Source organism: Nomascus leucogenys, chromosome 6 (genome assembly GCF_006542625.1).
Source record: "Nomascus leucogenys isolate Asia chromosome 6, Asia_NLE_v1, whole genome shotgun sequence".
NCBI classification, from domain to species: Eukaryota; Metazoa; Chordata; class Mammalia; order Primates; family Hylobatidae; genus Nomascus; species Nomascus leucogenys.
In genome coordinates this window covers 10,559,288-10,571,734 of record NC_044386.1, presented here as the reverse complement: position 1 = coordinate 10,571,734, position 12,447 = coordinate 10,559,288, and the positions used below count along the sequence as shown (strand labels likewise).

General features: G+C 38.0%; 1 protein-coding gene across 7 annotated transcripts in view; it reads left to right on the top strand.

Moving 5' to 3' along the window:
- Positions 1 to 12,447, top strand: part of CTNND2 (catenin delta 2) — a 938,008-nt gene that overhangs the window by 501,512 nt on the left and 424,049 nt on the right. For all 7 annotated transcript variants that reach the window (XM_003263165.3, XM_012501684.2, XM_030813911.1 and 4 more), the window contains one exon: positions 6,807 to 6,979. In XM_003263165.3, coding sequence (XP_003263213.1) covers positions 6,807 to 6,979 — 173 coding nt within the window. The remainder of the gene's footprint in view (positions 1 to 6,806; positions 6,980 to 12,447) is intronic.

The window sequence follows — 12,447 nt, the reverse complement described above, 5'->3', positions numbered from 1 at the left end:
AAGGCCAGGAAATCCTCCATTGTGAGAAGACATTGAATGAGAGACCTGAAAGAAATGCACCAGCAAGCCATGCAGATCATGGTGGGGGGAAATGTGTGATGAGTGACAAATCAGAGACTGGTTCTTTAAACTCCTATGTTCCCATTCACAAATTGTAGTGTTTTCTGAGTTTCACTTTTAAATTTTATTTTCTTCAAAACCGGTTTGTATTAATGTTTTATTTATTTTCGCAAGTATTGATAGTGAGAAATACAAATATATCAGATCCTCTTTAAACTATTTATGAAGAAATATATAATGTTTTTCTTTTCCTTGTGCTACGTTAATTTCTAATGGCAAATAATCTAAAGACAAAACTTTGTAAGAGAACTGGAGTGAGCGAGGAAAAGTACACTTCTATGATTACAATATCATGTGCAATCTCACTCATGATAAAATTATTTGGGTATACATTCCAAACTAAAGTTATATATTTGAGAGTCATTTTTATGATAAATGTCAGTTTGCTCATGTCTTCCATTTTACACCATTGTAAAGAATATTGAGTGACCTTGCAGCCATAAAAAAGAATGAGTTCATGTCCTTTACAGGGACATGGATGAAGCTGGAAACCATCATTCTCAGCAAACTAACACAGGAACAGAAAACCAAACACCACATGTTCTCGCTCATAAGTGGGAATTGAACAATGAGAACACATGGACACAGGGAGGGGAACATCACACACCGGGGCCCGTTGGAGGATGGGAGGGAAGGGGAGGGAGAACACCAGGACAAATACCTAATGCATGCAGGGCTTAAAACCTAGATGATGGGTTGATAGGTGCAGCAAACCACCATGACACATGTATACCTATGTAACAAACCTGCACATTCTGCACATGTATCCTAGAACTTAAAGTAAAATTTAAAAAAAAAAGAAAAGAAGTTGAGTGACTTTGAGTGACTTACTGTGTAGTGCAAACACTTGGGCAATCCAGTATGTATCCATCCACAGTAGTCAAACTTGGAAAAGCATACTAATTAAGCCAAGGACATTGGTTAAGTCTAAACCAGTTTAAAAACTAAATGGGTACTTCTATATTCCTGGGACCGTTAACGTTTTAATTTTCACATAAAGCATTACACATTGAAAGCAACTGACGAGACGAAATAGATATTCTGGAGACAGAGGCTTAGAAATGAAATTTAAAAACACACCTGCCCATAGAACAACTACATCAACCCTGAATCTTTCTTGCATAACAAGCCCCTTGGGCTTTTTCTCTCAGTTGATTTTTGCAATGGCAGATGCTCTGAGCCACTATTTTTAGGGGACCTCCTCAGAGAAACTCCTCCAAATGAGCTTTATAAGTTACTAATGAAGATCAGGAGTAAACAACCACTTTATCACCAGTAGCTACCTCTTACTCTAAGTAAATTTGTAAATGGGCACGTTCTTCCGGAACCCATAAAGGTGAAACTGCTGCTACAAATGAGATCATTAGTAGTGAAGTTTAAACAGAATATTTTTATTCTGCAGAGTTAAGTCTGATCAAAGTGCTTTGAACCTATTTAAATCAGTTCAGTAATTTTAGAAATAATCAGCAATTTTTCTCATTGATTTTGTAATCTCCAATAACCCTTTTGTACATAAATTCTACCATCTGTTTCCTTTATTCTTGCTTAATATTTTCTATGAAAATATTAGGAGGTGACATTTAAGCAGCAGTTTAAGTTTGAGAATGAGTTTTGAGGTTGATGGAAAAAAGAATTTCAGGCTGAGGAAACGGAGAACTGTCTCTAAGTGCCAAAAGATTTTAGCTTCTCATCTATTTGCTCTGACATTAATTTTGGTGTTGTTGTTGTTGTTGTATTATTGCATGCAGGCCATTGTAATGAACTGTGCCTTGTATGTCTTGTTTGTAAGATGAAAGCTTGCAGGTTGTTGAAAGAAAACCTAAATGATGTGTGGGACATTCCTGCAATAAGGTTTTCAAGACCAAAAAAATCCCAGTGAAAGTTTTATTGTTATCAGACCATGTGGCTATGCAATTAGATAATCAGATAATAATAACTGATATTTATATAGCAGTTAAAATTTTTCCAAGCACTTGCACATCCATTATCTCCTTAAGTGTTCAAATTGGGAAAGATTACAATTTGTTGTGACAGAATCATGAAGTGTGTTTAAGAACACACATTCTGAAGACAATCTGCTATTTTTTTTAATGCCAGGTCCACCAGTAACTGCGAGGTCTCAGTTAATGGATCCCTCAGTTCCCTCGACATTAGCGGGAATGGTTGTGCCTTCCTCGCTTAGATGTCATTAAAATTCAATGGGTTAGTAGATGGAAACTGCCCAGGACAGTCCTTGGAACTTCATAAGTACTCAAAAAAGGTTAACTTGTCATTACTGTCACTGTCGTCATCATCTTTGTCATCATCATCTATGGTCAAATAAGTATGAAGATGGGCTAGAGCCCAGGTCTGTGGATGTCCAGTCCTGGATTTTTTTCAACACACGTTCAGATACTCCATTAGTGTGCTTGTGACTTATAGAATAACTCGGGATGCCACATTGCAGACCTCTGGCCTTTTCTGTATTATTACAAAGTATATTCTTTAATTGAAGGTCTACTGTATTCTGAGGCAGATGTTCAGCTAAAGAAGGCAAATATTAGCAATTCCAGATAAAGTCTCTCTAAAAGTATGCAAACAGAACAAGTACACATTATCATGGAAGCTCTAAAATACTCAATCTGATCAGAAGAAGCCGGCCATATTGTGTCTGTGTTATATAGTGTCTGTATTGATATGACCTATAAGTGGGTCTGAATTTTTATGCAGAAAATTAACATTTCAACCTCTGCATCTTCTGAGATTGATTTTGTCCCACGAGCAGTGGACAGTGAGTTTCCTCTAGCCAGCACCTGGAATCTGTAAGCAGCAGTTCACTGGAGAAGCACCCAAATCTGAGGCATGAAGATTTCTCCTGCAAACAAGTGGATTTCTGTTTACACAGGACTTTTTCAACCTTAAACTGCTGACATGTATATATGACTTAAAGAAACAGTGCTTTGATATTAAACAAAAACAACTTTTGGACTTGGAGACAGAAGATAAGGATCCATGCCTCTTCATGTTACCATGTGTGTGACACTGGCTGACAATTTAACCTCTCTCTGCCTCTGCCTGTACTTCTAGGACAAAAATGAAGATCATGCAGTTTTTTTCACAGGTTGCTGTGTAGTCTCTAACCACTTCATACATGTGAAAACATACTGAGACATTGGTGTTACACTCAAGATCCTTGCTTCATGTATCTTCTTAGGATTAATGGAATCAACTTTGTAGTTCCCTTGGAATTTCTTCTCTCTATCCAGTTAAGACTAGTAGGTTTTGTTCAGAGCAAAGAAAACTGTCTTAAGCCTTATCAATGTATCAGGAAATGGTTTCACCTTCTCTTCCTGGCTCACGGGGTGATTCATTTTGGGAAAACTCTTGGGCTCAGTTCTGAGGACTGTTCCATCATGGAGAAGGGCCAAATGGTCAAAGAAGTCACTGTGACCCCTCAGGTCAGCATCTGAAGGCAAATGGGACCATGGCTTCTGCTCTCTGTGGCCAAGAAGGACATGATGATCCACTGTTGCTCACAGTTCAGATGTCTTCTGGAAATCATTGCATTAAAGACAATAGCCTGTTTCCCTGGGTGAAATGTTAGGGTCCACCTTCTTTCCCTTCCTCTACCATTTCTTTCCGTATCACCTGCATCCTTCAGGTCATAGACTCCATAGATTCAGGACCACAGCCTCATTTTACCTCTAGCCCAAGCAAGGCTCGATAAAAAGTCAAAAGTTCCGGAGGAAAAAAAATCATAATTTAAAGCCCAAAACTATAAATGCTTTTTAAATCCTCAGCAAATTTGTATTTTCTACCTCATTGCACAGTAATATTAATAAAGCTAATTGAAAGTTAGTTACATTTAAATTGTACTTTCATTATAAAGTAATTAAGAATTGTCCTACAATTTTAACCTGTTTCATATATTCATATGTCTGTGCTCTCTAAAATTGGAATGAATAAATGACACTGATTTAAAACCTAGTGAGCAATGGAAAAACATTCTAAAATGCGTACACGGTTTTGGCTATTGTCTTGACTGTTCTGTCCTTGCCAGGTTATATGTCAGTGTTGTAATATTCTGATACATTGCTCATTGTTGTCATTACTTTTGTCAGAGTACATCTAGGTTTCAGTGCTTGAGATGTATGAATAGAGTAATGAGATAGAAAATCATGGTTAGTTTTCATTGAGTACTGATCAAATACACAACTGATTCTATAAAAGATGAACAGATTTCATTGTTCTATCATATATATTCTGGGAGCAAGTAAACCATATTTTTAATTGAAATTATTTTGAAAAGGGACTTTACATTGTCATTAGAAGATCCTGTGCAGACAGCATTTGTAGGTTTCTGGAGATAATTGTATGAGTCTATTCAGAATATACAAAGTTATTTAACTTGCTAACTACATACTCACAACAGTTCTTCAGAGCAATTCCTGCATTCTCTTTGAAAGGCAAATAATCAGAACATGCAACTATCTGTTTTAAGATAATGCTAAACTTCTTCCGTGAAATTAAATATTTTGTTTATGTGTTTATTTACTTCATTCTATTCATATTTCCAAAGGTCTGTGCACTGTCGTTGTATCTGCTTTAACCTTCTTTGCTCTTAGGATGCATTACTATCTCAAGGGGGGAGGAGAGTATGGCCAGTGCAAGCCATTATGCCCAGGTAGACTGTACAAAAAAGAAAGAGCCAAGAAAGCCTCAGCGGGCAGCCCTCCATTGTCAGGTAGAATGGTGACCACCCAGCTGAAAAGGCCTTTGCTTTTCCACCATAGCTTATTCCCACCATTAAGATGTGACCTTCGGAGGAACCAAGGGTAAAGCCCTTAGCCACAGTTGTCACTGTCTTCCCAGTGCCCACCTCCTTCTCCTCCACTTTACGGTTAGTCTCCATTTCCCCCACCTCCAGAGGCTCTCCCATATTTGAGCCTGCCTGTCACTTGGACCTCAGACAGTGTTCTTTGACTCTGCTGGGCCTGGCAGCTTCCATAGCAGTGATGGGAACAATACGTTACTGGCACCCAGAATCAAACTCTAAATATGTCTCCCCTCAGAGACTTCCTTATATTCAGTGATTAGTCCTATAACACCATTAGGACAGAATAAATGATTTTTTTCCAGGCTATTGGAAATGTTACCATCTGGTACATACTGTTTTCTCAGGACTGGGTTTCTTAAATTAAAAGTAAAGGGATTGCATTTGTACTTTTGTTATACCCTTCATGATAAAGTTGTGGCTGGATGAAAACACTTATTTCCTTGCTTACCTTTTTTTTCCCAGAAACTGCATAGATTCCAAAATAACTGTACTAGCTAATTGGCATATTATTCAATATAAAATGTTGATGAAAAATTATCTTCATGTTGTTTCAAATACTGATTAAAAAATATCTTGATGTTGTTTTAAAGTTCCATCAGAAAATCAGAGGGATTGGGAAGGCCTTAAGTGCCAAAGATTTTATGAACCAATGTTATTTAAAAGAGGATGCATTATTTTTATGAAAGGTGATGCACATCATGTCTCATTCGAAATATAAAGTCACGTTCCATTCTTAAAAAGAAAAAATAAGGAACTTGAAATTTGCTCATACTTATCAGAAGTGATACTATTGTCTAAAACAGCCAAAGAGGGGGATCAAGAATGATTATGGTTAATAATAATGGTTATGCTATAGTCTATATGTGTATTATTACACTCCATCGAATATATGACTTTGTACTATGGTACAGGGAGACAGGAGAAAACTTGTATTGCCAAGTTTTTGCCACTAACACACTCTTCTTATCCCAGCCCCTCTCAAACACACACAATGGAAAGTAACAAGCACATTTACTCTCCTCTATACTTATTTGATCCCCAAAGAGAGTATTAAATTTGATCAAAGAAAATTTGCTTAAAAAGAAAATGGGAAGATGTTTCCTTAAAAAGAAAATGGGAAGATTCTATTTGGATCTCATCTAAATAGAATATAAGAAAATAAAACACAATTTCATATGCAACGTATAATTAAATAAGACCAGAAACTGATTCTTCATCCCTTGTAATATCAGCTACATTCGTGGCACGAATTTGAACACTGTATATTCTCTTTGTTCTCCTACTGTGCACTGCTGTGATGGTAAAGGTAACCAGTCATCAGGGATTATGTGAGGCGACGGTAAATTCCACATTGTACAAAGAGCTATTAATATTTTAAACACTGTCTACCCTTCAGGCACTGAGGTATTATATCACTATTTATACAATAGAATTTGTCAGTGATTGGAAGGTTTCGAGTGTTTTAGCATCTCGATCATTAAGTAGGAGATATAATTATATTAGCAAAATTAACAGGTACCAAAAAGTAGAGTTTTACATTATTTCAAATATTTCTGATATGGTCTGATCCCAAAATAGCTACTTGATTAATTAATTTGTCTCATAAGAAATGTCTCTATGTAGGTCAGGATGAGATCATTTGAAAAATCTACTCCTTTGAGAACTTTTAAACCGCCACCAAAAAAAAAAAAAAAAATCTCATCTGAGAGCTGGAGTCAAATTATATGGTCATTTTAGTTCTCAGAATTTTAAGCGTGGATGGCTGGAATCATGTGCATGAGATAATTCTAGGCTACTCTCAATAAATAATACATATCATTTCTGCTTCACTGAGACTGTCACTGACTGCTCTAAATGACTTTCAATGCAGGGCCCAGCCTGCTCTCCCAGAGTGCACTTCAGCTCAATTCCAAACCTGAAGGGTCTTTCCAGTATCCGGCCAGCTACCATAGCAACCAGACCCTGGCTCTGGGGGAAACCACCCCTTCACAGCTCCCGGCCCGAGGCACACAAGCCCGAGCTACGGGCCAGAGCTTCAGCCAGGTAGGTACCCAGTGCTGTATGGTGTCAGTGGACTCCAAGGGGACAGGTGGGGAACGGGCATGCAGTGGATGTGGAGATTGTGGAGATCCAGCCTGCCTTTTTGTAGGTGTGTCCCTCAACTTGAGGGAAAATGCCCTTTGGTGCTGTGAATGAAGGAAAGAAATAATAAAATACAATTATGGAGTAATGCTAAATTACAAATGTTTTCTTTAGAAATATCTATGTATTGTTCACGCTATACCTGTCTTATGTATGTTTCCCTGTGTGACTATGTCAGTATCCATCTAGTTACTCCCTCTATGCCTATACGTGATATAAGTATGACATACATTCTGAGTTTGTGAGTGTACTCAGAAGAAAATACTGAGTATTGTGTCTCCTAAAAAAACCATGGGATTGCTTTGGGGTTTTTTATATTAATATAAAGAAACATACTATAATGTGTAATCAGGTAAACAGAACTGTTTGGAAAATAATTGTGATGAGTTTAGGCATAGCTGCATTTTGTGAAGTCTGGTTTTGAAATGTGCCCCCAATTGTTTCTTTAAGGCATGTGCTTGATCTTACAGTTTCACTACACAAATACATTAGCTGCAGTTAAAACCAACTCTTGGTAAAAAGAAGCAGCTACCAATCTGGAAATGATTTTTTTTTCAAGATGTAAATGTTGTTATATAGAAGAGAGGAGAGACAGCATGCTAATATTTTAGTTTTTATAATTTTGAGGTACCCACCAGAGTATAATTTTGATCATCATACCAGAGTTAATTCATTGGAAGGCTGTCTTGTTTTAAGCTTATTTTCAGCGACATAAGCCCTTTTAACCTCTGTGTTTTTGCTTCTGGAATGAAGAACAGCAAGCCCCACACCACGTTTGCAGCTGACAAAGTTAGTTTCAGCCCTTTTGCATCTACTGGGCACTATCTCTTCCAGGAACCCTTCCTCTGAAATGCTCACTATGCACCACTGGCTCTGTAACCCCTGAGCCTATCTGTCTCACCAATTTATTGATGTTATCCGTCCAGGCATTCCTCTAACTAAACTGAAAGCCACTTGAGTGCAGGACTTTTTTCATCTTTATATCAGGAGCACCTGGCAGGCCACATGGCCCCAAGAAATGAATGCAGAGGTGAGAGGCAAAGAGGGTTAACAGCCTGGTGCAGGCACTACTGCGTGCTCATTTATGTGACATTCACATTATTGGCGCAGGAGCTGAAAGTTTATTTGGATTTCCATTACTAACGTTAAATTATTGTGCCAGAAACAATTTTAAAAATATGATTACCTTATTTAAGCAACATCCTTGTTCATCAGTGGCTTTGTAAGTTTTACCTTCTCACAATGCTGAATGCTAGGAATGTGGGTAAGAGGAACTGGTAAAACATTCCATTGAAATAAAGGGCCTGTCCCTCCACCCACATTCAAAGTTGCTTTAAAGTTTAGTCAGAAAGGGTTACTAAGTTATAAAGACATCAAAGCTCTGTATCTGAAGTCATCAGAGTTATAGTTTGAAGACATCGATAAACGTAAATGTTCAAAGATATAACTTAAGTTTGAGGCAAAGGTTACCGGTAGACTCACTTACCTGGCAGTGGGTAGGATGCACAAGTCTGAGTAATCAAACCAGGCGTTGAAATGTTCTAATTCACTCTACTAACAGAAGGGAAACCATTGTGGAAGAGCTGAACTCTCATTTATTTAACTCGGTGGTAGATATTGGTACTATAATTTACTTTAGCTGTGTGCTGGAGTATGAAAGACATGCTTATTGAATATTCTGTAGCGCCTGTGACTTCAGTGTAATGTCAGAGGAACGTTCAACAAATAAGCCAGCATTTTCACTCTGCTTTTAGTGTTATACCCTTGAGAGAAGGGAGGCCACATTCCATTCCAATAATGACACTATTGTTCAGATCCCTCTATTTGAGTGGTGTGATACTTTTCTTTTCAAAATTCTGATCAGTGTTAAATCTTACTCCTTCAAGCCTAGGTTAATTTTTACAATATCCTGTAATAATAAATTGCCACAAGGCCTAATATAATTCGAACGATGGCTAACAGATGTCAGACCAAGTGAGTATGGTCAATCATCGATCAAAACAAAAATATTTTATTTTTTTGTCTAAAAAACTGTGTAATTCTAAAGTAAAGCAATAATTTTTTATCTGGTTCATAAATTTAAATGTAATTTCAAAGGAGTGTTATAAATGTTCAAATATGCTAATTTCAGTATTTAAAAATCTCTATTCAGCATAATAAATGCCTATTCAGTGATCATCACCAGGATCTACAACAGGCCCTGATGATATGTGTGTAACCCGCATTGCCCCAACTTATCAGTCCAAAACTCAAACTGTAAACTACCCAAATTGCCATAAAATATTTGTCCTCTGACGTTATTCTTTAAAATCATTCTTCTGAGACTTAGGATGAGTTCATGGAGCGGGTCCAGAGGAGAGAGAGTGGACTACCCTTCCCATCAGACCCCAAGGCCATTCTAGAAAGTGATCTGAGCTGATTTATAGATATCCTTTCCCCACTGCCAGCACTCTGCTCAGCTATGCTGCAAGCTCCTGCCCCAGCCTCTAAATAAGTTGTGTAGGTCACCCCTCCACAGACCCCTTCTTCTTCCAGGTCAACCTTCACCTTTGTGTGTCTAGGTTATTCTTTGATGCATTCAAGATGTTTATCATGTGCTAGTTGATGCCATGAGCCTATGTGCTCGGGATGGAGAAGGAAAGAAAGTAGACATGATCCCAGTCCTCAAGGAACTTCTATTCTAGAATCAGGGATGGAGACTCAGAAAATCAACACAGCAAATAAGTAAATTGCACAGTACATTAGAAAGTGACGGTTTCTATGGGAGGAAATGGATACAGACTAGGGTAAGCAAGATCCAAAGTGCATGGGGGAGTGCAGCATGATAGGGACCTCGAGGAGACTTTTGGGCAAAGACATGGAGAAGAGGAAGGAAACTATATGGCTCCCTCTGCACAGCAAATGCAGTGGCCCCTGGATGGGGCAGCCTGGCATGCTGACAGAGCAGCAAGGATGCCAGGGTGGCTACAGTGGACTGCAGGAGTTGTGAGGTGATGGGAAACCACTCAGTCATTGATAGGATTCCATTTTTTACTGGGAGTGAAGTAAGTAGCCAGTAGAGTATCTCAAGCAGAGGAACGACATGATCTACCTTATGTGTTAAAGACATTACTCTGTCATATAATAAGTGATATCCTATAGGTAGTTGTATTTAAGTCTGTTTCTTCCTATTAGATTGCCCTGCTGCAAGAGCGAGAATGATGTAAGACTTACCTTCATATCCCTCACAGTTGACCCAGGGTTCACCAGATATCCATCAGGTTCTGCCAACACCAGCCTGATGTTTTATAATTATTCTCTGCAGGTTTGTGGGTGGGCTAGAAGATAAAGAAGTTGGCTTTCCTCCAGGTTTTTCCTGCTTCCACTCACATAAAATTTCCATTGGATTGTATGAAATGCTAAACGTAAAACTTCTGGCAAAGAGGAGCCAAAAACCAACTTTAAGCATGTTGGTTTTGCCCCATGTCCAAATGTAAAATAGTTTCACCAAGCATTTTGTCCCTCAAACAAAAAAACTATGCAAGAAGTATAAAAATATACATCTGTAGAAAGAGCACTGGCAAAGGAGTACACAAGCCTAAAGATTTCAAAATCTTTGCATGTTCTCCAATAGAATTGAACAGTATGCACAACCGCAATCTTAGGGAAATGGCCTGCTTGCTGTAAGAAATTAAGAATTGTATGATAGTTCTCTAAAATAAAACTGAACAGTGGTAAGTGTCCTAGAAAAGCAATACACTTTTTGAGAAACAAAATTTCCATTTCTTTTTGATCTGGCTTATCTATTTAATGTTGTGCTGACTTTTATGTCTTAAAAGTCCTCATTAATGCTATATCATAATCATAAGTACACCATCTGCTCACTTCTTTCAGAAGGAAATGTGCTCATTGTGTTTGGAACATTGCTTATTGGTGCACACTCATGCAGGTGGATGTGAAGGCCGAGGGGAAGGGGAAGCTGAAGGAGGAGCAAGTTCCCCATAAACACCTGTGTCTTAAGTGTTGAATAAAAAGGGTGGTAAAGACAGCTAGTATGACTTCACTCCTGTTTGCTTAATTATGAAATAAGTTGTTGTTAGGTAAAACCTGCAGAGAAAAGTCACCAATAAATTTGGAAAACACAAAAATTGCAGAAATATTTTTAACATAAATGTATACATTATGCAACATTTAGAAGAGAACTCATATTGTTTCACGTATTTTCCTTGGCATATTTGCAGGAAAGTGGCAGAATATTTGTTTTTAAGATAGCTTTAGGATGACTCTCTGTTGTGAATCCCTATTCCTTGCTTTGCTTTAAAATCTTTTCTCTCCATTTTCTCTTTCCAGGATAAGTATATTTAGTTTGGCTTCAATAATGGAAACATTGCTCGTGGCAGGGAGGGTGTATACGTGTTTTGCTGTAACATTTTCTCTTCTGAGCAAATATTTGGGCTATTGCAGTTATATTAAATGAGCCTCTTGCTGAAATAAAATTCTGTGTAGTATATTTTTGCCAGTGATCATGTAGGTTTTAAGAAAGAGTTGCCATCAAGAAATACCTCCTTATGTATTCTTCAAGATAAATTTATAAGATACTTACGTCATTGTTTTATTTCTTTCTTCTCTATTTTCTTTCCACTGGTAGGCCACAGAAATGGCCACATGAAATACTTTTCAGAACATTTACTGATAATGATCCTAATCAATTTTCATTAAAGGGAGGTCAAAGGGAAGGAAAAATCAGTACTCAAGGATGCAAACATCTACGTCACCATGTTTGCACTTGTGACTTAGAGACCTGGGGAAAATGTATCCATTGCCACCACCTTCTAACTGCAGTGGCAGAGACAAAATAGTTTGCTAAATTTCTCTCTCGCGCGTTCTGTCTTGTTCTTTCTCTCCCCCTCCTCCATAATTTTGGGACCATTGGGCAGAGAGAAAGCAGTGAGGGTGGTTTCTCCTATTATTTCCAGGGATATAGTTGCTTTTATGGTCCTTTTGATTTGGATGTTCCCATCTGAGGAAAGGAATTTCTTCCAAGTGCCTTGGGTTTTCCGTTACTTAAGTTCAGTTTGTTGGGGACACCACCTTTCCGTGTTAGTGGGACATCACCACCAGGTAAACCCAGCCCTTCTTTTCTCACCAACAGTAATGATCCCAGTGGTGATGACTTCGGGGAAGGTGTATAAAATGTGCATAGAAGCTATCTCTTCTCTTATGTTACATATCAGCTTTTACCAAAACCAGCACCCCTCAAGAGAATCATCAAACAAAGCCCTGGGTGATTTTATTTAGTTATTGCCAAAATCAAACTTTTCTCACAGTACCAGAATTTTCTCCCTTTGGAATTAAAGAATGGCGTTCCTTTGGAAGACGGTTTGAAAAGA